The 25,913-nt window shown below is 52.6% G+C and overlaps 2 protein-coding genes across 11 annotated transcripts in view; one reads left to right on the forward strand and one right to left on the reverse strand.

Annotated features, from left to right (window-relative positions):
- FARP2 (FERM, ARH/RhoGEF and pleckstrin domain protein 2) overlaps nucleotides 1-5,983 on the forward strand; it is a 101,496-nt gene extending 95,513 nt beyond the window's left edge. For 5 of the 7 annotated variants that reach the window (XM_072618757.1, XM_072618756.1, XM_072618760.1 and 2 more), the window contains 6 exons: nucleotides 66-148; nucleotides 879-994; nucleotides 1,428-1,591; nucleotides 3,791-3,898; nucleotides 4,234-4,385; nucleotides 4,717-5,983. In XM_072618757.1, the coding sequence (XP_072474858.1) occupies nucleotides 66-148; nucleotides 879-994; nucleotides 1,428-1,591; nucleotides 3,791-3,898; nucleotides 4,234-4,385; nucleotides 4,717-4,807 (714 nt within the window). In that variant the 3' untranslated portion in view covers nucleotides 4,808-5,983. Of the gene's footprint in view, nucleotides 1-65; nucleotides 149-878; nucleotides 995-1,427; nucleotides 1,592-3,081; nucleotides 3,195-3,790; nucleotides 3,899-4,233; nucleotides 4,386-4,716 lie in introns of all 7 variants that reach the window. The other 2 variants (XR_011969171.1, XM_072618759.1) reach the window with 2 other exon arrangements.
- Nucleotides 5,984-6,276: 293 nt separating this feature from the next.
- STK25 (serine/threonine kinase 25) lies at nucleotides 6,277-25,722 on the reverse strand. Of its 4 annotated transcripts, XM_072618766.1 has the most exons (12): nucleotides 25,414-25,722; nucleotides 24,850-24,927; nucleotides 19,654-19,884; nucleotides 18,621-18,677; nucleotides 15,320-15,428; nucleotides 13,957-14,114; nucleotides 13,639-13,824; nucleotides 13,165-13,310; nucleotides 12,840-12,954; nucleotides 12,069-12,140; nucleotides 7,227-7,363; nucleotides 6,277-7,095 (listed from the first exon to the last, which is right to left on the reverse strand). In XM_072618766.1, the coding sequence occupies exons 2-12, from the start codon at nucleotides 24,877-24,879 to the stop codon at nucleotides 7,056-7,058; spliced, it is 1,281 nt and encodes a 426-aa protein (XP_072474867.1). In that variant the 5' UTR covers nucleotides 24,880-24,927; nucleotides 25,414-25,722; the 3' UTR covers nucleotides 6,277-7,055. The 4 variants fall into 4 exon arrangements, with proteins under 4 accessions (XP_072474867.1, XP_072474868.1, XP_072474870.1 ...); XM_072618767.1 differs by lacking the exons at nucleotides 24,850-24,927; nucleotides 25,414-25,722 and adding an exon at nucleotides 20,736-22,685; XM_072618769.1 differs by lacking the exons at nucleotides 6,277-7,095; nucleotides 7,227-7,363 and adding an exon at nucleotides 7,370-11,617 and having other exon boundaries at nucleotides 25,414-25,682.
- Nucleotides 25,723-25,913: the final 191 nt, after the last annotated feature.

The raw sequence follows: 25,913 nt of genomic DNA on the forward strand, positions 1-25,913 counted from the left end.
TGTGGGGAGGCACAAGAAGTGGATATTAGGGCCTAGCTTCCCTCAACTCATGCTTGTGCCCACAGGTGGAAGAGAGCGACAACGAGTGGTCCGTGCCCCACTGCTTCACCATTTATTCTATCCCAAAGACTATTGTTGTTGCCGCCAGGTACGCTGTGGCTATGCAGCACCCAGCAGGATTCAGACCTGGGTGGGGTAGGGATGGCACAAAGAGGAGCGCTGAGGCTGAGGGGAGCCAATGTGGAGGACCTTAACCAGGGTCCCCTGTGCCGGCTCCGGGGGCCATAAGCTAGGGGCTGAACCCTAGTGATGGGGCTCACTAACTCACAGAAGCCCCTGGGGGTGCCACGGTGCTCCAGGGCATGGAGTCCAGACGTGGCTCCTGACACTGACTAGCTTGGTAACCCTGGGCAAGTCCCTGAAGCTCTGCTATGAAAGGGGGTAATAATCAAATGGCATAATATGAAATAATAACTATCAGATGCTTAACATAGTGCCTGGCACGTAGTAGGTGCTGTATAAATGCTTACTGCCATCTTCTCCCTTCTCTTCCCCTCCCAGAAGCCTGAGAGGTTACCTGGAGTGGGGAGACCCCAACTTACTCCACTGAGATCAGGGCAAGAGTCACTGTCCCTCTCTCTGTACCAGACAGGGAGCTGCTCACCAGCCCAAGCCTCTCTCCCCGGGTGCTGCCAAGTGGGTGCTGCCGAGTGGGTGGGTGGGGCCCCAGCCAAGGTGGTGAGGCAGCTATGTGGGAGATGGGGACGGGGTGCAAGTGAGGAATGCCCTAGGCAAGACCCCCATCCCACTGCTGCTCTCTCCTATGTTTGTGGTGGGTTCTGGTGATCTTGTGAGCCATCCCCTCTCTTTTCTTGTAGCACTCGCCTAGAAATGGGCAAATGGATGGATGATTTAAGCCTCGCCATTGAGGTGGCCAAGTCTGGGGACAAGCCCTTCATGCTTCTGGACAGTTGTGGGAGTGGCAGCTCTATCCGTAAGTGCTGTCACTTTTTGTTTCAAGAGCCGAGCTCCAGAGGCAGGGGCGGGGGGCAGGCAAGGTCTCTCTTGCCCCACTTTGGGGTCCTCATGCGTCTGGGCCAGCCGGCCTTGATGTTTGTCTTCCTGGTGGGTTTGCAGGAGCTGAGCACTTCTTTGTTCCTGATAGTCTGGTAGAAGGCTCTTCCTCAAGCCACCTCCACTCTGTGGAAGCTTCCTGCATGCATGGGCTCCCATGGGGGCACACATGCACTGATGCATGTGAGAGCACTCCCTCCCATTAGAGCTGGCCAGCACCGCCAGCATGTGCAGGTCCAGGGTCCTGGAGTTCTGTAAATGCTCTGGGGAGTGTGTTTGGTTTGATTCCTTCAAGGAGAAGCCCTTGCTTCCCTCCCATCTGGCTTAGCTGCTGCTCCCTTCTCGTCCCTCAGGACCCTCTGGCGAGGTCTCTCTAGAGCAGGAATCAGAAGAGGATGCTCACTCCTCCCATAGCTCCCTGGACAGGCAGAATCACCATCGGGCCAATACCACCATGCACGTGTGCTGGTACCGCAACACCAGCGTCTCCATGACTGACCACAGTGTGGCCGTTGAGGTACCCGCTGGGGCTCACACCTCACCTCTTCCTCACTGTCTGCCTATTTCACTTGGCTCCTTGGGAGCCTGCCAGTCCCCGTGCTCTGGGACTTTCCATTCATTTCTCATTTTCTCATCTCATTTGTGTACAGCCTGAGAGTAGGGGGCCGCTCTCTTTGTTTTCCCTGACCCAGAATCTGGCCTAGAGGGAATGCTGGAGGAGCATAGGCCACATGATGACCTGTGTGTCTAGATGACAGGTCTGCTTGGTGCACACACACGCGCACACACACACTGGGAGGGGAGAGGCTCTAGGCTGGGGCAGGGGGTGGAGCTGTCTTGGCTCCTCTTCATGGTCACCACTGCCACTAACCCAGTCAGGCATGATTGCCTGAGGTCTCAGGGGCTGCTGCCTTCCAGAGCCTACTGCCCCAGTAACTTCTGGGCCCAGAGCTTCTCCGCCCCCTTCCCTCTGTGCCTTGCACTGCACCTGGAATCATGCAAAGGGCCTTGAAGGCCACATCACCTGGCCCCTTCATTTAAGAGGGGAGTCAGTGGAAGCCTATGGAGGCCTCTGTCTGCAGAGGCCAGGCTCCTTCTCCATGCCAGGTGTGCCCCACCGGGTTCTCCTTCAGTGGATAGCCAGACCCTCCTGGCACGGCCACTTGTGGTGTCCATACTGCTTGGAGACAGATCACTTGTTCTTTGATGTGGGTGCACAGAGGAGCCCCTCTCTTTAGAGATTTTGAGTGAGACCTGCTGAGCTGGGGTGCAGAGGGCCCCTGTGTGGTGGGGACTGACCTGCTGAGGGAAGCATCCCCTTGAGTCTGCTGTCTCCTCATGACCCTGGGAGCTTTTGAAGGGAATGCAAGGTGGACAGACAGATGGGGCCAGTTATATTTTATTTCTTGAGCCAGAGCTAAGTATCCTCGTTAGTGAGGATAGCTGGCAAATGAGGGGTGTGGGCTAAATTAAATTGACTTTGCCTTCTGAAATTCTGTAAAGTTGTGGGAAAACAAGAGATCGTTCAGTTAGTCATTTTGGGCAAAGCATCCTTACTGCCTGATTGCCCTGGAGCCTTTGGAATTGGCCCTGTCTTCCAGACCTCTTTTCTGCCCATGAGGGCAGAAAATCCTACAAGGGATTGTCTCCCCCAGACCTTCTTCATCAGTGACTCAGCTCCTGAGCGATGAGATCAGTGGGATGCCCACCACCACATTCTGGGGGGTCAGACAGACCTTCCAGAAGGTCTCAGGCACTTTGGGGATTCTTGGAGAGGAAGCCCTGATGTAGGAAGTCAGCTGGTGCCCAGGCCGAGCCAGCCCCCTCACTCTCCCTGTGGTCTCTCTCCTCCTAACACGTCAGTGTCACGCTGTCGCTTTCCTGTGTGCTGCTCACAGGGGATTTGCACGCTGTTGGGCTGTCCTGTTTCATGGGCTCTGGCCGAGCCTGGGCCGTCCTCTCTCGTCCGTCCTCGCTCACTTCTCTGCTCTCCTGCTGTTTCTCCAGAGCTCCCTCCTCGCTCTTTGCTGAGCCAGAGCCCCAAGGCCAATACAATCACCCATGTGTGCTGGTACCGGAATCACAGCCTCTCCCTCACAGATTACCTGTGCATGATTCAGGTAAAAGCTCCGGTGACTGTAGATAGACCTCCGCCTCTCTCCCAGGCACCTCGGTGCTTTTAAGGCCATGGGCAGGACTGGCAGTCTTCCCTCCACCATCCCAGCCGAGGCTCCAAGTTACTGGCGTCGGTTTTTGGCTAGGGGGTGGGCTGGCTTGGCTTCCCCCCTCCTTTCTCCTTCAGAACCTTCCACACTTTCCCCTGGTGTCTGTCTTCTTGTGTCTTCTGTCTTTTGTGGCCTTTTTTCTTGTCTCCATGGTGGGTGTTCATGAATCTGACCCAATGGCCCTCAAGGGGCTGGCTGCCATCCTGGGGCCCAGTGAGGAAGTGCGAAATTCCAGATTGGAATTCAGCTCTCCCGAGCCTAATCTGTTGTTTGTGCTGATGAGTCTACCCAGCCGCAGTTGCTGAGTGTTGGGCTTTTAGACTTACATACCTGGGAGCTGGCACCTCAGATTCTCAGTATTTACGATGGTGCTAAGGCAAGGAGGACAGAACCTAGGTAGAGGCCTATTGGTGTCTGGGGGGGGGGGCCTGTGGTGGGGGGAGGGGCCGGCTGACTGCCCAGGCCTTCACTCTGTGCTTGTACCCTCCTAGAACCAGCTCTCAGGATACCTACTGAGGAAATTCAAGAACAGCAGTGGCTGGCAGAAGCTCTGGGTGGTGTTCACCAATTTCTGCCTGTTTTTCTACAAAACTCACCAGGTACAGAGTGTGCACAGCCTAGCACTGGGGGACATGGGGGAGGGGTCTAGTCGAGCTCATCCAGGAGCAGCCCTCCCCCCACTCCGGATCCCACACTCAGTTAACATGTGGCCCTGACTGCTCACAAAGGGCTGGCAGAGGGATCTGAGTGGTGTGGACAGTTGGGATGCTGGTGACAGAGGATGGGCATGGGGGAGGAGGTCAGGCAGCAAGCCAGAACAAGCCCCTTTGGTTCCTAGAGCACTAGCTTGTGTTTTGGAATGGCTGAGAGACCTGTAGCGGGGCACCAAGGGCAGTTTGATGGAATATTAGTGAGCCTGGGGGTTGTTTTCCAGGATGATTACCCACTGGCCAGTCTTCCCCTGCTGGGCTACACGGTCAGCATCCCTGAAGAGGCTGATGGCTTTCACAAGGATTTTGTCTTCAAGCTTCAGTTCAAATCTCACATCTATTTCTTCAGGGCTGAGAGCAAATACACGTTTGAGAGGTAACTCCCCTCCTGCCGGGCCAGGGCTCTGGGGTTTCTTATTTTGTCTCCTTTCCAGGGGAGTATAGCCAGGGAGCCTTGGGAGGTGTTCAGTAGCCCCTTAGAGACATTGATGCCATGTCCCTGAGGGACCATGTCTGTGCGTGAGGGCTGCAGTTCAGGGCTAGTCCACTGGCCCGAAACAGCTTTTTAGAGATGGACTTCCTGGTACTGGATGCTCGTGAGGGTCTGGAAAGGAACTGTCAGTGGCAACATGTGCTGTTGCTTCTCTCTTTCTCTGACTCAAGAAGACACTGTCCAGTCACTAGGGCTCTCACCATCTCTCTCCCAGGTGGATGGAAGTGATCAAGAGGGCAACCAATTCTCCCGGGAGAACCAGCCTGGTGATGGCCAGTGATGACAAAGATGTCCACAGTAATTGACGGGATGCACCCAGGGAGGCTGCAGCTGGAGATTTTTAATAAAGGGAAAAGGGAAAGGGCTACGTGCTGGAAGAGACGTGTCATGGGAGATGGAACTGGGATGAGAGGATGGAAGAGAGCTGGGGCCTGGGGAGACGACTTGTCCAAGGTCACCTGGACAGCATCTCAAACTCAGACTCTGACTCCATCTCTCCTCATTGTGGGACACGATTCTAGATTTGCAGGGCCAAGGTATTTTCCCCAGACTTGCTCATGGGGAGTCTGGGTGTGCAAAGGGATTGGAAAACAATGCTCGGGGTGTTTTGGAAAGGCAAGCTTGGGGGCCTTTGGCCTCAGAGGTTCCTTCCAGCTGTTTGCTGTTCCCATTCCCTGAGTGTGACAGGCCTGGGCACCTCAGGCACATGTGCAGGGGACTCTGACCCATGCTAGGGACAGTATCCCTTTCCATCTGCACCCGGGCTGGAAAATCCCCCAAGAGATCACTTGGTAGGGCTAGAGGAGCTTTACTGTATGTTGAGGTGGGGAAAGGATGTCGGATGGACCAGGCTCGACTTGGAAGCAGCCTTTGAAGGCATCCTTGATTTGTTTCCTTGTCTGTGAAACGGGGTGAATCATACCTGCTGCCTCCCTCCTAGGTTTGGGGTGAGGATTAAGGGAAGGACACAGTGTTGGACATTTTTGGACAGACAGGTGCTAGCTTGATATGGGTCTGGCCAAATTATATCACCCAACCCCTGGGGCCAAGTGTATGCCCATGGTGGATGCCATTTCACTCATGCACCTGGGAGCCCTTTGGCAGAGCTTGAATGGCTTGGAAGTGGTTTCAAAGGCAAGGCCCCTTCCCAGGTGGAGGGAGGGAACCTGATCACTATTCCAAGAAGGCCTAAGTGACAGGGGCGGGACAGGGCAGCCCTGGGAGGGGCCCAGCTCTCAGAGACACTCGCTGGACACCTTTCCATACCTCTTAGGGAAGCCAAAGCCCAAAGTTTCATGTTCTGTTACCAGTGTCCTAACAAGGGGAGATCATTACAAGCAAAACGTTTAATTTATTGTTGAGAGCCCTACCTTTTTTCACAAATTGGATTGAGATGTACAGATATGTATTTGCTAGACAGACCTTGGCTACAAGCTAATGTGTGCACATGTAGTTAGAAATAAACACCATCTCACTGCAAACACAGCTTGTCATCTGTGCCCGCTACTCTCATGAAAAAAATACTTTGTCCAAGGCTCTTTTCTCATCCATCCATCACTTGCTCCCCCAGCAGCCCATTTTAAAAAGTAGGATCAGGTTAGATTGCCAGTGACCAAACTTCACTGAGCTCTGTCCCTGGCACCTCTGTGCATCCCCAGGACAGAGGAGGCAGCTGAGGGAGTGTGTGTGATGGGGGAGTCCTCCAAGTGCTGCCCTGCAGGGGCCCTTCCCAAGCTGGTCTTGGTGAGGGGAAACAGCAGACGCCACCACACAGTCTCAGGTCATTTTTTATTGAAAGTGGCTGGTCCCTTTCAATGCTCTTTGAAAACCAACATCTCCATCTTTGAATACTGAAGGAAACAAAACAAACCACCACCACCACCACCCCCTCCTCTGGGGTGATTCTGGCGTGCAGAGGAAGAACACAAAGGGCCTGATTAAATACCACAAGGCATCTACTACCATCACAAACAAGACAAGGTCTGAGTCCCCGCAGGACGCTGTGTGCGCAGGACTGGGGAGGGGGAAGTCGCCCTTTGCTGGCCCACTGCTGTCTGCTGGCATGGCAAGGAGGGGTGGGTTACAGAGTTCCTGCCCCTTCTCCCAGGAGCCATGTGTCCAGCATCCTGGCAGAGGGAGGGCAGTGGGCTGCACTGGGGCCACCTTCATGTCTTCGCTAAGAGGAGGAAATCCGTTCCTAAAAGGCCATGGTGGCTCTTAGCCCTCCCTGCAGGGGCAGTGGCTAGACTGTGCCAGGCACTGGACAAAGGTTCCCAACTTTTCCCTGAACACAGACCAATCCCTTGATGCAGACCATGCCCCTGGTCCAGCCAGCCCCGACTGCCCTGGGCAGGGACCATCTCAGCCTTTCACAAGTTTCACTTAGAACGGGAAGAAGACGACAGTGACAATTACAAGACAATGGCTGATCCACCAACTGATGCATCCAAGGGCGACCATGGAGCAGAGTCCCCCAATGCAGGACCCAAAGGGGTGAGGTCAGTTTTTAGAAAGTCAGGGAAAGGCTGGTGGCTGGTCTCCCCTCCAGTGCCATCAGCGAGCCGACGTCAGGTGGTTCCTGCTATGGGAGAACCTGTAGGGGAGAAAGCCGTGTCTGCCCTTGGGACCAACATCCTGTCCACAACAGCCCAGGCTAGACCCAGTCAGAAACAAGGGGCTCAGTGGCAGCCACCCCAGGGCGAGCGCAGGTCGGGGCCCACTCACCTCTGGACCCGTTCCACCAGATGTGCTATCAGTCTGTCAGAAATGCCAGGGCAAGACTCCTCAGCAAGGCTGAAGGCATTCTCCAGCTCCTCCATGGCCCCCACACTGCCTCCAGTCTGCTTGTGTTTCTCTTTGAGCTGTGCAAGTCAGGCAACAAGCATTTATTAAGTACCAGCTGTATACCAGGCACACTGCCTTTCAACGCACCAAACGTGAGCATGTGTATCGTGCAAGACTCTGGGCTACTGGGAGAATGAGACACGCTGCTCCTGAGTCTGCCTGCACACCTGGGCATGACCTCTTTGCACCTCGTCCCCACCACCATGACCACCATCTTGCCTCAGGCAGATGAGATGTCCTCTACGTGGGGCCTCGACCACCACCTGTGCCTCTGGGCCCCCACCTGCCTTTTCAGCTCTTTCTGCTGACAGACACAACCTTCTCCTCCTCATCTTGGCATCTCTTGGTCCAGGTGAGCCATTCCCCAGGCCTAGTAAGTGGAGCATGGTGGTCCCTAAGCAGCCAGGTCACCTAACCTGTCCGTGCCACCAGGCGGTGGTTTCAAGGCCTGTAAGATCCAAAGCTTTGAATCTCAGAGACCCAGGAGGAACAAGTCTGTGTGGAGGCAATGGGCAGAGACAATGGCACCGCCTGAGGCAGGACCCCAAAGCCTCAAGTCAGAAATTAAAGCTGGAGAGGTGAGGCACTGACCAAGGGGAGGAAATAATGGCAGATTCAGAGATCCCCAAAAGGAATAGAGAAAAAGAGGAAGATGGGTTTTCCACAAGGATTGCATTCATTCCTGGAGGAAAGGAAATGAGATGAAAAGCTCCAATGGCAAGAAATGGAAAATAAATAGCTTGGGAGAGAAAGTGCTCAGCCTTCCCAAAAGAACCAATCGGTGATTCCATGAGGCAGCGAGGACTGTTCTGTTATCCAAAATGACTAACCCAGAAAGCCAGTGATGGAGATGGGGAGATGGCATAAGAATCGTTAGACTCTGAATACTATTTTAGCTAATGAAAACTGCCCAGATCTAGTTGTACCAGAGAGCAAATTGGAAAGAGAACACTGAATATCACCAGCTGAAAACCCAAAGACAAGTCCCAGGACTTGTGGTGGGCATCCAGAAAGAAGCCACCAGATCACCCAAGACCTGGCAGCTTCAAGCCAGGAGAGGAGGTGGTCTGAGATTACAACATACAGAGGCAAACGACCTGGGCTCCCAACAAAGAACAAACACTTAAAGGCCAAGTGAAAAAACGGACTGTTCATGGAAGCCTGTGTGACGACCACACCAGAGATGGGCAGAAGGCTGACAAAGGACAGGATAGTGATGATGTCTCAGTATTCTGTTAGGGGAGACATCCTTCAGAATCTCATGTCTTCCTTCAAAGGGTACAGAAGGCCTGGGTGGGGGGTGGAGGCGGTTCTGTTCAGAGGGTTTTAAGAAGGGAAGCAGAAGGGAGGGTAAAAGTAACATCCAAGTGAAGAATGAGAAAGAAGGCAGAACTGGCTCTCCCTCCTAACTGGAATGTGTGTGGAGAAGAGCCTACCACCATGGAGGAAGGGGCAAGCATCAGACATATGTGAAAGGGACAAAGGAGAACACAGTCTGGTGGGGGAAAAGCATCAAACTTCACAGAGAAACAAGTGGAGAGTGGGCCAGGGTTAAGGAAAGAGGGAGGATGTACCACAGCAGGCCCGGTCGCCATCAGAAAGAGAACAAGAATGGGGGTGGGGGGGGTGCCCCCACATACACTGGGAGTGGTGCAGTGAATACTGTGCTCCACAAATAGATGGAAAATGACTGAACTTCAAGAAATGACAATAGTTGATTGGTCCCAAGAATTCTGTGAATGCCAACAGTCAGAAAAACCTGGAGGACAATTGTTAGCAAGTACAGTGGCTTGCTAAGACTCAACGCTCATCAAGCACTGCCCTGAGAGGAGGAGCCTTATCCTCCTCCCTAAGACAAACAGGATGATGACAGAGAAAGGTCATGGACAAACAGGATAGGAAGAGACATGGTTCTGGATGTGGGTCCCCATGGGCAGGGGTCTTGGTCGGGTTGGTGACAGCATCTTCCTGGTTTTCAGCTAGGTGAGGGGCTGGGGGAGAGAGTGGGTGGTTAGCACCAGTAATTCAGGAGGAAAAGAGCCACTGAAAAACTGTGAAGAAAAAATGCACAAGAGAAAACAAGTTCGTTCCAAAGGAAGCACTGACAAGGATGGCTTTGGAAGCAGCACATGGAATGGGTAGGCCTTTTCCTTACAGCTACTGTAAGGGTCTGCCTGCCTCAGAACAAGCCTTTCTCTGGAATTGTCCCTTTCAACTGCTTCTCTTGCTGCAAAACTATTCCATGACATTAGTATGCCCTGATTAGTTTGGCATTAACTCGCCTGCTTTCCCCCAGACAGCATTGGTTGTTTCTCCATCAGCTTTACCAATTGGATGAGCATGAGCCTCTCTCCCTCCCCAGCTGTTTCTATTTTTTTCATATGGCCATTGATCGCTCTCACTGGCCGTGTTTAAAAACAAAACAGGATTCGTGCAGCACTGGGTCTTTCACCTCTTTTAAGGTCTCATGAGTCCCCTGGAATCAGCATTGGTTATCAGAGTTCCTAAGCTTTTCCAAGTTGTCTCTGCAATACTGTTGCCTCTATATAAATGGTTCGTTCACTTCACTAAATCAGTTCACACAAGTCTCCCCAGGTTTCTCTGAAACTCTCTCCATCATTCAACACAAACGTATTCCGTCCCATTTAGATTCTGTAGCACAATCAGCGATTCCTCGGTTGAGGGACACTTTTAATTCTCTGCCACCACAAAAGAGTTAACATTTTCGTACATCCTAGAGTTTGCTTTACTGAGGACTAGTCCTTCCTTTAATCTAGCCTCTCTCCTACTGCCCTCTTCATTCTCCTCTTTCCCGATTTCCTTTGCCAGTGAGATGAGAACTCCCATACCATGTGCATGTGAGTACTCCTTCCTATAAGAGGGAGGGTAGTGTTAGCTACTCCCCCAAGTTCAAGCTCCCCTCTACTGCTAAACTGTGCAGTCGTTACTGGGAGCTTCTGGATATTTACATTCTGACTGCTTGCAGTATATTTTTCTTCTTGAACTGGAAACTCTGGATTTTGACTATAATGACACTGGAAGTTTTCATTTGGGAGTTTCTTTTATGTGCAGACTGTAGGATTCTGTTTCCACTTTGCCCTCTAGGGCTTAAGAGATCTGGGCATTTCAAGATTTCTTGAAATAGCCTATTTCTTGAGGCTTTTTGGTCATGGTTTTAGGTAGTCCAGAGACTCTGAAACCTCTCTTCTATTTGTTTTCCAGATCAATTGTAATTGCTACGTGATATCTTACATTTTCTATTTTTTTCATTCTTTGGACTTTGTTACTAAGACTCTAGACCTCCAAAGGGTCTTCCTGCTTTCTTGGTGGTAATGACCACCATTTCAGTATCTCAGAACGGCTCTGGCCAAGGACCTGTAAGCTTTCAGGGCTCCCGAGTATATGACTGTTACACCCCAGGTTTAAACAACAGTACTTGTGTGCTCGCCCCAATTGGGAGTGCCAATAGACTGCTGCTGGACTTGACCAACAACATGGAAAACCCCTGATAGGCCCTTGGGCTTCCCTTTGGTCTCAGATCTCTGCCCTGGTGATTCTGAGCAAAAGCTGGACCTCATTGCATAGCTTGGGGTCCATGCCACACAGTGGCTGCTTGCTGTGGAACTTGCCCCTTACTGAATCCACAGCATAAGGCCAGTGACTACTTCTCACCCCCGACTCCCATCCCCAAGAACAGTTCCTCAGTCTACCCTCAAATACGTGAACTGGAAAGTAAAGAAACAAAGGTCAATGCCTACTGTGTGTCAGACACTGCACTAAGTGCTTTCTAGTAAGCAGCAGAGCGGCTGGTTGGCACTTATTCCTGCCTTCTGCACAAGCTTCCCTGGAGCATCCTGTGATACACCCTGGGTCAGACCCAGGCCCCAAGGTCCGCAACCTGTCTAGCCTGGAAAAAGAATTCCTGATCAATATTTGGTCTGGTGCATTTTCCAGGTTTAATTTTTTTGGCGGGGAGGGGAGCTTGCTGTACTTTTTCCTGCTACTCCACAATCTCCCATTCTTCTTTCTGTGTTGTAGTCACACTACTTGGGATGAGCTGAAGGGGCTCTTTTTCAGCCCCAAATCAGTCATTTGGTTGGAACAGCCCCAGCTCCTTCTCACCTCTGCTTGGCTCTCTTTCCTCCCTCTCTCGGCATGGGTGACCAGTGGCTACTCAATGGCGGCCTAGCCAAGCTGCTTGTGGGATTCTGCCTCCTGAGGCCTACCACCAAGCCTGGGCTTCTCAAGCATCTATGACTTCACTCCCTCTTCTTCTAAGGAGGGGGCAAAAGACAACAGCAGGAATATTCTGCGATAGTATCCTCTGGGGTTCCCTCTAGAGACTGCCACTTCACACCCAACTTGCTCATTTGGAGCCTGCCAGTGGGGCCACAACTGTGCATAGGAGGTGGCACACAGCAGGTGCCCCTAGGGCCCGCTCTAGGAGGACAGCCTTGGGTCCCACAGCAAAGCTGAGGCCTAGAAGCCAAGGACAACAGCCTGCTCTCATCCTGGGCTCTCCCTGCTGATGGGCAGGTTCTGGGCCACTGGGAAAATGAAAAGGAGCAGCCGCGTGATAAACAGCAGCAGAGATGAGAGAGACTGACTAACTCCTAGTGATCACTGTGCTCCAGTCAAAGGCAGTGCTGCTGTTTTTTCTTACAATTGCCCCCATCCCAGGAAGAGCGCAGGGACACAGGCACCCTGCCCACTGGATCTCACCTCTCCAAAGACAGGCCGGACAAGGGTGGCGAGGCACTGGGACCGCGGCTGCCGTTTGATGGGTTCTGCAGACTATCAAGGGAAATGCATAGTGAGCAAGGGAACAGCCACCCACCTGCCTTGGTGGGAGTTAAGAGTACATCTTGAAACCCCCCCTCTAATTTATGGATTTGAATTCGGGTCTTCCTGACTCAAGGTCCAGTGTTTGAAGAGTTTCAGCGGGCTTGGATGAAGGTGCGGCTGGCATGGTTCCTCATTTTGCAAGCTGACACAAAGTTGGGAGGGATGCTTAATAAACTGGATGTTAGGGTGAGAACCCTCAAAGTGTAATGAAATGAAATTCAGGAGAGGGGACTGTGGAAGGTGAGATGGGACAGCTGGGCCCTGGGTGGGACACGGCAGTCAAAGACAAGGAAGCCACTTTGGATCTAGTATGCAGCAGGAGTCTCCAGCCATCGGAGTTGGGGCTGTTGGGGCTGCTGTGCCCTGTGAAGAGGAGCCTCAGGGATATGGGAAGGGGCTGCAATAGAAAGTCTGGGCCTAGAACAATGTGAACTTTGTGGTGTGTATGCAGACAACTCAGGGTGAGAGGCTGGGAAGGGCATGGGGACCGGCCACCAAGGACAAGTCAGTCACTTATCACAGGTGAGGAACATATAGCATGACAGGGCAGGTCTATCCCTAGGGGATGCGGCGTTGGCCAAAAGAACCTCCCTCTTCCCTGTCCTCCCCCTGCGCCCTGTCTCAGCCCAGTCTCTGTGAAAGCCTGACCTTCTGTGAGGTCTGCAGGGCCATGCCTTTGTGCAGTTTGCTGTGGGGGCTCGGGCGAATGGTTGGGGGGAAAGTCCAAACAGGGCCCTGGTCACCATCCTCTGCATCTCCATCACTAGGAAATGAGACATTTCAATTACAACAGATCCACAGGGAAATGTATTTTGCAGAGTGATGGGTGGGAACCTCCCATTTGACACCCAGGGACCGACACTCCAGGGACTCAACAGAGGAACTGAACTATGGTTCGATAAGAAAGCCCCCTGAGCAGCCCTAACACTCCCCCCACCCCCCGCCACAGCCCTCAGGCGGTGCCTCTCCATACATGTCAGAATCCTCGGAGCTGGAATCTTCCCCCCGACCCTCTGACTTCCAGCGCTTGTATCGGTCGATGAGCTCGGTGAGGAAGGAGGTCTTCTTGGTGTAGCGAGTGATGAATTTGTGCTTCAGCAGCTCTCTCGCTGCAGGCCTCTGGACAGGGCACCAGGGGTCAGATGAGGGAGGATCAACCCCAAGGAGGGCCCCACCCACACGGGTTCTATGAGGGGAGGGTTCCTCAGGGCTGGGGTGGAGGGGTTCCTCCCCTTTACAGATACCTCACGCTTTCTGAACAAACCAAAGCTGAACTTGGGAGGCTCCACTACTGACTAGCTGCCCACCTCAAGTGTGGGCCATTACCTCCATAAAAACCTGAAGTCACAAAGTTGGCCAAAGGCGTCCTTGGTGTTCCTGGGGGTCCAGAGGGGAGTTGAGGAGCAGGACTGGGCAGCCAAGGGGCAGAGAGCAGGTGTATACTCACAAAGCGAGGGTCCTTATTGAGACAAGCTTCCACAAATTCTTTGAAGGGCTTGCTGTGGTGCCCCTCCAGGGTGGGAGGGTTGTTTTTTGGAATCAGGAAGAGAACTCTCATGGGATGAAGGTCTGAGTTTGGGGGCTCTCCTTTGGCCAGCTCAATGGCTGTAATTCCGAGGGACCAAATATCTGCCTGAAATGAGAACCCCAAAGGACTGCAGATGTCAGGTGCACAGCTCATGGGGCTGGCCACAATGAAGCTCCTCCGAATAGAGATGAGTGTGTCCCCCCACCCCTCAGCCCTGGTCCAGACTTTCCCGCTCACTTTAAAGTCATAGGCAGACTGCTTGATGACTTCTGGTGCCATCCAGAACGGGGTCCCCACAAAGGTGTTCCTCTTGATCTGAGTGTCCGTGAGCTGTCCAGCCACACCAAAGTCTGCCAGCTTCACATCGCCTTGCTCAGACAGAAGCACGTTGGCAGCTGTTCAACAAACAAGCAGAGCTGGGGGCTGGCCGTGTCTTCAGCCAAACAGAACCACAGATGGGCCACTTCTCTCAGAGAAAGAGATTGGCTCCAACTGCTTGGGTCAAAGCACCACAGCTCAGCTCTGGTCAATGGCAGGGGGCTCCAGGGAGCTGGCTTCTCAAGGGTGGGAAGGCCAAGACTGACTCCAAGTCTGAAGCTTCTCTAGCCTTGGGATGGGGCAAGCAACCACACCAGAACTGGTCAGAGCCAAGAGCCAGGGGGCAGGTACCTGGTCACTGCCACCCCACGCAATCATTTTGGATAGACTTCCTTTCCAGGACTGTGAGTCCTTCCCTCTTTAAAGAACCCCCACACAGCACAAAGCCTGCAGCCAGGAGCAGGCAAGACACAAAACACCTTCCTGGCCTTGCATTCAGTTCTCTTTCTCCACAGAATGTCCTTTCCTGCTGAAATGAGGACCCTGGATGCTTGTCATTATCCCACCCTGGAGAAAGCCCTTCAGCTCAGCCTGTTTGCCCAGACTCAATCCCTATTTGCCACTTCAGAAGGACAAAAATGACCCTTTTCCCACAAGATCTCACTCATCTCCCTGACGTTCAAGGGGCAGGGATCCCTTCCCCTCTTTACAGCACACAGGTTGGGGTGAGCGGCCTGAGGTCACGTAGGAGATGGACAGCAGAGACAGGGAGTGCCCAGGCCTCTGGAGCCCAAGCTAAGCAAAGTACCATGAGGAAGCAGGCAGCCCCCACAGGCATCTTCTCTATGAGGAGCTTCTGTAAAGGAAGGCCACATGGGCCGGAGCAGCTCCTGGCTAAGGCCCATTTTCTCTCAAACACCGATGTCACCAGGACAACTGCTGGTGTTCCTTTCTACATCTAAGGAGTCACGAGGTTTTTCAAAGAAAAAGTTACTCAGGAACAAAGAACACACTGTGTGCCTGAGGTCACGAACATACTGTTGACAAGAGTCTGCAGGCCCCTCCCTCTGCGGGCCTCCTCCACCAGGGTCTGCCCATGAGTACAATCAGGGGCTGGTGGGGCTCTGGGCAGGCTGTGGCACAGACGTAAGACCCTGCAGGACAGGCTGGGCTTTGCTCTTCTCTCTCTCTCTCTCCCTCTCTGTCTCCTTCCTCTCCGTCTCTCTCTTTCTCCCTCTCTCTCTCAAAGAACCACAGAAATACCCTCTTCCCCAAGGGAAACCTTTGATGTCTCGGTGGATCTTCCTTTCGGAATGGAGGTAATCCAAACCCTTGAGGATCTCCCGCAGGATTGTGGCAATGTAGGTCTCCTCCAAAGGCCCAGGCTTTAGCTGGAAGATGGAGAGAAAACAGCGGTCCACAATGCATCTGGTCTCCCAGCTCCCAGCCTTCCTCAGAGCTCCGAGGGCTGCTGGTGGGAGAGTGCCGACAAGTGGATGACACACCTAATGAGGAAAGGCCCTAGTCTGCTCAGCCTCAGTCAGTTTTTGAGACCTTACAGGCAAGCAGAGTTGCATTTACATGATGGACTCCTGATTTCCCAGCCCCCCAAACTGCCAGGCCCTTCTACCCCCAACTGCCTCCCATATACTCTCTGGTGACTCTGTGCACAGCTGCTCTACAAACACAAGCCCCTCCAGGATTGTCTACTGACTACTGTCTCTGTTAAGCATGAAGGAAAAAGGCAGAAGAAACTGAAAGTGGAAAAAGGAAAAACCATTAAAAAGAGGAGAGAGTACAGTATAGATGGGAGAGCACAGAAGAGTCAGGGGTCCAAAGGCTGTGGCGGCCTCAGTCCCACTGAAGCCTCTGTGCCTGTTAAGTCAGTCTCTCTTGGAAGAATTACAACTTAGGCAGACTTCTTTCATGCTCCTGTTTTTAAGTATCAGACACTGTAAAACCATGAGACAAATTAAAACTAGGCTTTGAAGGCCCCAACAAAAGAATGTGCCCCTTATTTTAAAAAAAGACTTTAATAAATTTTTATTTTAAAAATGGAAAATGTGTAGAAGCAAGGGATTTGAGTCCCCCTCTGTAAGCCTGGCCCATGCTTTTCCTGCTCAGTTACAGGCCCAGGCCCCAAACCTGTGGGGTGCATCCACTTAATGGTAATGGAAGCCTGGTGGCCTTGCCCCAGGTCGCTTCATTAGCTGAGGGGGCTGGAGGAAGAATTTTCCATACTTGTCTCAATGTCAAGGGTCTCAAAAGGTATCAAAGACCCATGTTCAAAGCAGTGGTGCCACAGTCTCACTTTTTTAGGACACAAACTGGTCAGGGACACACACAAACTATAACAGCAATCCTGTTTCACTATTTTCCCCTATAATTCATTTAACTTTCATTTTTATTTGGATGCTGTGCCATTTTAATGTTGATATTACTTCATTGTCTATGGTACCTTTTAGAAAAATGAAATTTCTCTGATCATCTCTTCTACTCAGGTCTATTTATGCTTTTGTCTTGTCTGAGATCATAACTGCTACCCCTGCCTTTTTTATTTCATCTGAACCCCAAGAGATTCTGTTCCAGCCCCTCATTCTAACTCCGTGTGTGTCTGTTTCAAGCGTATCTCTTGCCAACAGCATATTGTTGGATGCTGCTTTCTGATCCATTCTGCTGCTGCCATTTTGCGGGTGAATTCATCCCATTCACATTCACACTTATGATTGCTAACTTTGTATTTCCCTCCATCCTGTTTTCTTCTAGCTACCATTTTCTCTCTCTCTTTTTGCTGTTTGTCCTTAGAAGTCTGTTTTTGCTTCTGACCATTGTCTTCTTTAATCTACCATCCCTTTTATCACTGCTACTACCACCACCTTTCTTTTAACCTTTTCCCTTCCTATTTCTTTTTGAGTAAGATGGATTTCTCTACCCAGCTGAGAGGGTGTGGGTACCCGTGGTGCATGTTCTTCCATCTTTGGAGAGTGAGGTTGAAGTGCTGCCCTCCACCCCCCATTTCTCCCTCCACTCTAAAAGCTTTTCCTTGCACACTTTTCTAAATGGAATAATTTTCCCCATTATTTCTCTCCCTTCCCCCTTCTCTTAGCACATTCCAGTCTTACCCCTTCATTAAAAAAAAAAAATCATTCCAGTATAATAGACTCACTCCCACACCCTCCATGTAAAATCCTCTTAACTGAAAGAGTTTCTTAGAAGTTACACGTGTCATCTTTATATAAGGAATGGGAACAGCTTAACCTCATTGGATCCTTTCTTTTTCTTCTTTACCTTTTTCTGGTTCTCTTAAGTCTTGTATTTGAAAAGTCAACATTTCTTTTCAGCTGTGGTCTTTTTTGCTGGAAAGTTCTCCATTTTATTAAATGTTCCCTTTTTTTTCCCCGTGAAAGATTATACTCAGTTTTGCTGGGTAGGTTTTTCTTGGTTATAATTCTAAACTTCTTTGCCTTCCCCTTTAATGTGGAAGCTGCTAAATCTTTTGTCATCCTGACTGTTTCCATAATATTTAAGGGGTTTCTTTCTGCCTGCCTGAAGGCTCTTTGACCTGCCAGCTCTGGAATTTGGCTACCAATATTCCTGGGAATTTTCATTGTGGGATCTCTTTTAGGAGGTTAGTGGTGGATTCTTCCAATTTCTACTTTACCCTGTGTTATATCAGTGTATCTTTCCTCAATACTTTCTTGAAAAATGATTTCTAGGCTTTTTTGATCATGGCTTTCAAGCAATCCAATAGTTCTGAAATTATCCCTCTTTGATCAGTTTTCCATGTCCGTTATTTTTCCAATGAAATATTTAATATTTTCTTCTATTTGTTCTTTTGACTTTGTTTTATTGTTTCTTGGTATCTCATGGAGTCATTAGCTTCCACTTACCCAGTCCTGATTTTTAAGGAATTGCTTTCTAGAGTGACCTTTTAATGCCTCTTTTTTCATTTAGCCAATTCTGCTTTTTAAGGTGTTTTTTTCCTAGTGCCTCTTTTACCAAGCCATGAGTTCTCTTTTCATAATTCATAATTCCACCCACCTAACACCGTGACTAATTACTAAATAGTAGCTGTTTCTCTTTTACCCAGGAACCCTGAGGGTCTTCCCTTCCCAGTTTGATTTTTTGTTTTTTTAATTAAAGGGACCATCCCTTGAGCAACTACTCTAAGAAGCCTATTGATTGAATGGGTGTCTCTCACTCAAAGTGAGAATGTGATAAGACCTTAGCCTGAATGGGCCAGGGTCTCCCATTAAATCCTGGGCCATTTCCAGCCCTCCTGATGAATATCAAGCCACTGGACACAGTGGCTCAGGAGAAGAAAGTGAGGTTGGTGACCTTGCACAGCCCTCCCTCACTCAAATCAAAGTCAACTGCAAGTCATGTTATCTGAATGTCGTGGTCCTCTTTGAGAATGAAGGACAAACATGGGCTCAAGGCAAAAGGGTATGGCCATCACCTCCTTCCAGTGGCCCTGAGTCCTCAGTGGCTTGCTTCACCAGGCCCACTGACAACAGCAAAATCTCTCTCTCTACTGTGCCCAATCCACATTATACAAGTTCATAATTAGCTCCATTTCTTACCAGATCCAAGGCTGATCCACCACCCAAGTACTCCATAATAATCCACAGCTTGGTGCTCTGCAAATAATTAAAGTAAAATATTTAGAAGGAATAGGAAAGGGAGTGGCTGTGGTTCACCAATGTGTCTGAAAGCCCTCAGGGTCTCCCCTAGCAATCTGGCTACCCCACAACCCTCCCAGGACCAATAAGAGGGTCCCACTCAACACCACCCCCTCTCTGGCCTCCTAAAACTCACTCCTTGCTAACATATCACTTCTCTGCTATGTCATACCAGGTTTAATCTCATTAAAGGGAAAAAAGCTAAATTGAACAAATGAATAATAGTCATTCCATTTCTTCAGCACTCATAAAGAAAAAATGGTGAAGGTGATGCTGACCACCACAAAGCCCAAAATCTACCAGGCTAAAAGGATGAAGCTCTAGACCCAAGTGTGGACACAGCAAACATCTGAAGACCAAGGACTGTCTTGGAAAAGGCCCAGGTCTGGCTTACACTGGAGTGAGGGTGTGCCATTCAACAAAGAAAAAGACAGAGCTATCTGTCCTACAGGGATGTCAGAAGGCAGGAAGACAGGACAGACACTGACAAGACTGACAGCAAACAGGACCGATGGGCACACTGAGGGAGTCACTGATCAGCCATATGGGACAATGCTGTACAAACTGCCCTGTCACTCTAAGAGAAGAAGCACCTCCATGACTAGGGCCAACCCTTTCCCTCTCTGGACCTTTGCTATCAGCACCGAAATGGGGGGTGGAGGGACCTGTGATCTTCAGAGCCTTCTCACTCAGTCTTGTTTTCATCTCCCAAGAGGGCAAGACTATGAGAAGGGGTTTCTGCGAAGGGGACAGTGGAGAGAGGGCGTTCCCTGAGGTCTGGACGTGCCCATCAGTAAAGTGAATGCACCTGCCCATACCAGTCTGTGCCCACACACCCAGGTCCCTGAGGACAGAGGGCTGCAAGGACTCCTGAGCATCACCATGACAAAGAGGTCCTGAGCTCCGAGTCCCCAGGCTGGGCCCCCTCACTCACCTTCAGGTAGGAGCCATAGTAGCGTGTGATGTAGGGGCTGTCACACTGGCTCAGGACAGTGATCTCCTGCTGGATGTCCTCAATCTCATCCTCGGCCTCCTCCAAGTCAATGATCTTGATAGCTACCACCTCTTTGGTGCGGTTGTCGATGCCCTTGTACACCTCCCCAAAGGAGCCCTTCCCGATCCTTTCAAGCTTGGTAAAGAGCTCCTCAGGATCCACACGTGAGTGCTGCAAAGAGAGGCAGGCATGTGCCATGGAAGAGCCCAGCTGGCACCCTGGGAGGGAGGCCACAGGCTGGCCTGTCCCTAGCAAGCCCCACCCCTGGCTTCCTGTTCACTCTATATCCACAGTGTTAAGTATGGAAAAGTGAGCACTTTAAGGCTTGCCAAGATTTATTCCTCACAACAACCTGTGGAGGAAGGTGTGAGAATCATGCCCATTTTACAGATGAGGAAACTGAGGCAAGCAACAGGGAAGTAACTCCTCCAGTAGCACAGCTAGCAGTGTCTGAGGCTGGTTGTAAACTCAGGTTTTCCAGAGCTCTACCCCACACCTGCTCACCTCACCCCCACAATCAGCACAGCATGTTACTTGAGCTCCTGGCCGCTCACCTGTCAGGTCTGCTCTAAAATGATGCAGTTGGACTGACTTTGAGGTCCCTGATCACCCTGCATTTATGGCTTTCTGCCCTTTATACCCTCCTGTCAACACCAGCTGATTACTGATCAGAAGGGCACCCACCCTACAGGAATGGGAGGGTAAGAAACCAGTCACCACGGAAGACACACCTCTGAATTAGGCAGGCCCCCTCCCTCTGGGCCTCAGGCAGCCTCTGCCCTTTGTCTAGGGGTGGGGGAGCTACATGCACAGAGGCAGGGTGAGAAGGAGCACATAGAGGCAAGGCTGGGAAACAGGCTAGAGTCGAGAGTTTAGACTTCATGAAGTAGTACTGGGGAGCACTGAAGATCTGAGGGTATGGCCACATGAGGAAGGATTCTGGCTAAAGCCCCATGGATTTTCAACGAAGGCACAGAAGGGCTATCTGTATTAGGGGAATGGGTGTGGACAGCAAGGAGCACCTTTGGCCATGCTGGCATTCTCATTGAAAAGGTGTGTCATCTCAGTCAAGGAAGGGGGCCTCTTCTTGCCAGTGTTGCCTGCACCAGAAAACCATCCCCTTGCTGGTTGTGATGGGTTGAGATCTGTCTGACTGTCCCTCCATCATATGGAGCAAGCTGAGGCCTGGTTCTTCAGGGCCTACCCCCAGTTTATCCTGCCAGGCAGTGAAGGTGTTGACCTTTCAGGGGTTCATTCCTCCAACAGGACCTTCCCTGCTCTTCCTCTTGGGGTAGAACTGGGAGCTCAGGTGGGAGGGAAGGCAGCCTGAGGACTGTTGGGCTCCCTTGTGGTCTGCAGAAAACTGGGAGGCTTGGTCTAAAGAGGGAGAGGCCTCCACGGGCATTTACCCCATGTGCTCAGGACCCTTGGGAGCTGCCATGAAAGATGACCCGTCTTCTTCCCAACAGACATTCTGTTATCAGCCTCTCTGGCTCTTACAGGCTTTAACCTTAGCTCCCCAAGGCTTTTCATTTCTGGAGAAGCCACAGAAGCCACCTCAGGTTACTAATGACACTTTTACCAAGAGCTATGGTTGGGGTATCATTAAGGTGCCTTGAACCAAGTCAGACACAGGAGCTCTCCAGGGTCACCCCAAGGGTACTCACTTAGCCTTTCTCCAGTGAGAACAGGTGTCAGGGTTGAACACGGAGAGGCGTCTGCTTCATGCCCATGCCTGGCAAAGGCCCAAGAGGGCTGTACTTTGAAGCAGAGGTGAGAGGGCCAGGGAGACAAAGAGGTGGCTGGCCCAGAGCGGGAAGGTGCATGTCTTACTGATAGAGTCATGGATGAGGAATGCAGAGTGCAGAAAAATGGGACTGAGGGACAACAGTAACTGCAGGTGCTGAGCAGGGAAACCCGAGGGGATAATAACAACTATCCCTTAGGGGTTTGTTTGTTACATGCCAGGCACTGGGCGAAGCATTTTGCAACGATTTCATTTGATCCTCACAACCCTGGGAAGTAGGTGTTATTATTGGTCCCATTTTACAGATGAGTAAACTGAGGCAAGCAGGGTTTAAGTGACTTGCACAGGGCCACCTGGATTTGAACCTCAGGGCCAGTGTACTGTGGCCCACCAGGTGCAGTTCCCTGTATTGTACAAACCACCTCAGAGATCCATGTTAACGTCAACCCCAGATGGCAAAGGCGGTCACTTCTGCTGGGGGTCATTCCAGTCCTAGAGCCTTGGGAGTGACAGCATAGGCACAGAACCAAGTCCTCTTTTCTGAAGGCTGACTAGGGCCGAGGAGGCAGGAGGGAAGAGGACTCCATTTGTCGTAAGCTAAATGGGAAGTCCCACCTCACCAGAAGAGCTCAGAGAACTTGGCGCCTGTGCTCGGCTCCTGAGGGAGATAATTCAGCCTGTGGACAGTCTGCAGACCCCGGGCAGTGGCTACTGCCCCATGGAGATGGGAGGCAAGGAGAAAACGGCAGCTCCTGGTCCAGGGGGCACGTTACACGTGTGTAACCATGACAGATGGTATGTGACAAATGCGTGGAAGGGTGCAATCCTGAAGGAGCAGGTATCAACACGGACACATCAAATATCAGCTTTGATAATAAACTGTGCATCCCCAGCACACTCAGTAATATTGCTACCAGAGCTGGCCCCCAAAGATCAAAGGAATAGGAAAAGATCCATAAGCACAAAAACATTGATAGCAGTTCTTTTTGTGGTGGCAAAGAACTGGAAAAAAGAGGGAGGCCCTGCTGGGGAACGGCTGAACAAGGTAGTCTATGACTGTGGTGGCAGCCTATCCCTCCTTCCTTCTTAACACAGCTCACGTGGGATTTGTCTCATGGGGCCGCCAATATTTGTAGTGGGCTTTGTTTTTCTTGCCTTCTTAATGGGTGCATGGGGGAAGGGGAGAATTTGGAAATGAAAATAAAATGAAACCACATACTGAAAAATAAACCAAGCAGTGAGGATCCAATGGTTCAGAAAAACAACTGGAGGGCAGAGGTGAACACTGAAGGAGAGAGAAGATTGAGTCAGGTGCAAGTGAAAAGGGTCACCATATGTTAGTTTTGGCCAATCCAGAAGTCATGACCCTGTGCCTGAGAGGGGCTGATGGAACAAGTCACCCCAACAGGCCTGTGGCCAGCAAGACCAGCAGGGTCCCAAGGATGGCTGTGTTGGGGGGCGCCAGGGGCCAGGTTGCTTATTCCTCTGGGAGCTGGCCTGGCTGCCACAGAAGAGAGGACTTTGCTGAGACAGCACAGAGTCAGAGGTGGAAAAGACCTCAAAAGTCCTGGTCCCACCAGGTCATCCCTGCTGGATCCCTAGCTGCCTCCTAGATTTCACTGTAGGACTATGTCTAGCCCACTGAGGACACTCTGGGCTTCCTTGCTCTTCTAAAGGGCCTGTCATCATGAACTGCGGGGTGTGAGGGGTGGGCCACTCCCCAGGCTCCTGGTTCTACATGCCTTCACCTGAAGCATCAGTTGCACTGTAATTCTGTCTGGAACAGACAGTGTGTGGAAGGAGTTTCTGAGGTGCCCACACCTGGTAGCTGCTCAAGGCTCTTGAGGGCCCAGCCCCACCTGAGGCAGTGCTAGGTCTACTCCTGGGCCCTCAGCCCTGAGCAGTACCCAGAATTCAAGCTGCCAAAGGGACTAACGAGTGGGGAGCGCTTCTTTCTGCCTCCTCTGCTCACAGACCCCAACACTCTTCACGGCTGGAGCCCCATTCACACGTATGAGGGGATAAGTTCCACAGCGCACCACTGCTCTGCAGACGAATCCAAGATGTCAGGTCAGCACTCCCTCCAAGGCCCCACCTGCAGTCGCAGCTGGCATTATCACCAGGCCAGGCCCAGTGACATCTGTCCTTTCATTTCAGCGCCACACAATTACCCTAGGGGACTACAAGGCTTCTCTTAACCTCTCTGTACCTGTGGGCACAATCATTCCACCCTATTTTTTCTTCTCTTAAAAGGACTCAGCAACTCTTTCTAAACTCACAGTTTTAAAAATAATATGTTTAACTAAAAAAGTGTCCTCCAATTGACAGTCAAAATGCATTTCTACCTATCTCCAACGACTACCTCCACTGACCTTCTTTGCTCTCACCTAAGTCAACCTCCTTGTATGATCAGTTTTGTTCAGACAAAGCACAAACATGATCTGGGCGCTAGTCGCAGGGCAGCCAAAAGCAAAGGGCAGCTTTTGTCCCACCTCCAGAGAAGGGTGGCTCCCCAGCCGAGGGCCCCTTCCCAGAAGTTTCTGCAGCAGAAATGCTCAAGCAGCTCACTTGAACCATACACACCGAGAAAGCACAAGGGGATAGTCACGCATGGCTCACAAAAGAATCTCCCCAAATGTCAAGGTGCTGTCCCTGCTCTGAGGAGCCACAGGGAAGAAGACTGGGACCCTTGAGAATCGCTACCTGGCCCCAGACAGGGGGATGGCTGGCCCACTCAGCAGCGCCCTAGGACTGAGAACCCCAGGCTCCTGGCATTCCCCACACTTAGCCACGGTCCTTTGGTGTGCTAGTCCCCCCTCCCCAGACGCGGGTTCAATTTCTGCCGGGGTCCCCTGGACGCCAACAGAGCCCACCCCAAGTTTGATTCCTTCCCACCAGGTAGCAGTCGCGTAAAAGATGAGATTGCACCTGATAACCACTCTCCGAAGGTGTCCTGCCCACTGGCACGCCTCTCTTCGTGGCGCTCAGGAGAGATGGACCCCGCGGATGCCCTTTACTGACCAGGGGAATTCTAAACTTGCGGGTGGCACCGTGGCGTGGGGGAGGCGAGGGGCGAGGGGTCCGGCGGGCAGTCTGCCCTGTTTCGGGTCGGGTAGCGGCGTGCTGCGGTCCGCGATCCTGCCCCGCAACCCTGCCCACGATCCCGCCCGCGATCCTGCCCCGCAACCCTGCCCACAATCCCGCCCGCGATCCCGCCCGCCCGCGATCCTGCCCCACGATCCCGCCCGCGATCCTGCCCCGCAACCCTGCCCAGGATCCCGCCCGCAATCCCGCCTGCCCGAGATCCTGCCCCACGATCCTGCCCCGCAACCCTGCCCACGATCCTGCCCCACGATCTCGCCAGCGATCCCACCCCGCCCAGCCCTTACCTGCTGAGCGAAGTCCCTCAGGTGAGCCATGTCTCCCGGCCAACCGCCGCCAGCCCGGTCCAATCCGCGGCTCGTCACCTGTGATCCGCGCAGACCAAGACACGGGGTTTCGGGGTCCGAGGGGCGCACAGGGCGGCCGGCCCGGCCCGGCCCGGCCCAGATGGGGGAGGTCCGGCACCTCCCCCTCCCCCGGACTCCAAGCCTGGGCCCCCCCACCTCTCAGGGCTGCCCCTCCCCCAGTCCTGCTGCACCCCAGAATCGGAACCAGCAGCACAGACAGCTGGGCCCCCCCAACCTACTGACGGAAAGGTGACCTTGGGCTGGTCCCGCCCCCTCCCCTCCAGACCAGGCTAGACTCCCTGGGGCGCGTAGCCCCCTCCTTTCCCTCCCTCCCGGCCCCTCCCCCACACCTGGTCTCCCCTCCCCCCCTCCCTGCACCAACGCCCGCCTCCCTCTCTCCGGCCCTTCCCCCACCCCCACCCGGCACCGCTCTCTCCCCCAACCCCCCTCCTACCCCGCCCCCAGCCCTTTCCCATCCCCCCTCTGGCTCCTCCCTCCCCGTACCTGGACTGAGGCGCCCCCGGGGGGCCCCAGGCCTCAGCGCGCCCCGCCTCCGGGGGTCTCCATGACCGCCCTGGGCCTCGCCCGCAGCGCCTGACAGTGACGGGAGCAGCTGCGGCCCGACCCCAGACGCGGCTCCGGCTCGGGCTCGGCTCGGGTTCGGCTCGGGCTCGGCTCGGACTCGGGCTCCGGCTCCGGTCCGGCTCCCGCGGCGTCTGGAGATAGAGAAAGCCAGGGCGGCGGAGGAGCGAGGAGGGGGTGGGGGCAGAGATGGGAGAGCCACTGCGCAGTCGCGGGCGTCCCGTTGCCTTCTGGGAGTTGTAGTCCCGCTTCCCGAAGCCCTGCTCCTGATGCTGGGGGAGGGGGCACTCCGGCTCCCTGACGTCCCTTGGGAAATGGGCGGGGCCTCCGGGCAGGGCCTCAGGCGGCAGCGGCGATAAAGGCTGGTTGGGCTTCGGCATTTCCTCGAGGAGCCTCTGGGAGGGGGGCGAGGACTCCAAATC

This window comes from Notamacropus eugenii, chromosome 6 (genome assembly GCF_028372415.1).
Source record: "Notamacropus eugenii isolate mMacEug1 chromosome 6, mMacEug1.pri_v2, whole genome shotgun sequence".
In the NCBI taxonomy this organism is placed as follows: domain Eukaryota; kingdom Metazoa; phylum Chordata; class Mammalia; order Diprotodontia; family Macropodidae; genus Notamacropus; species Notamacropus eugenii.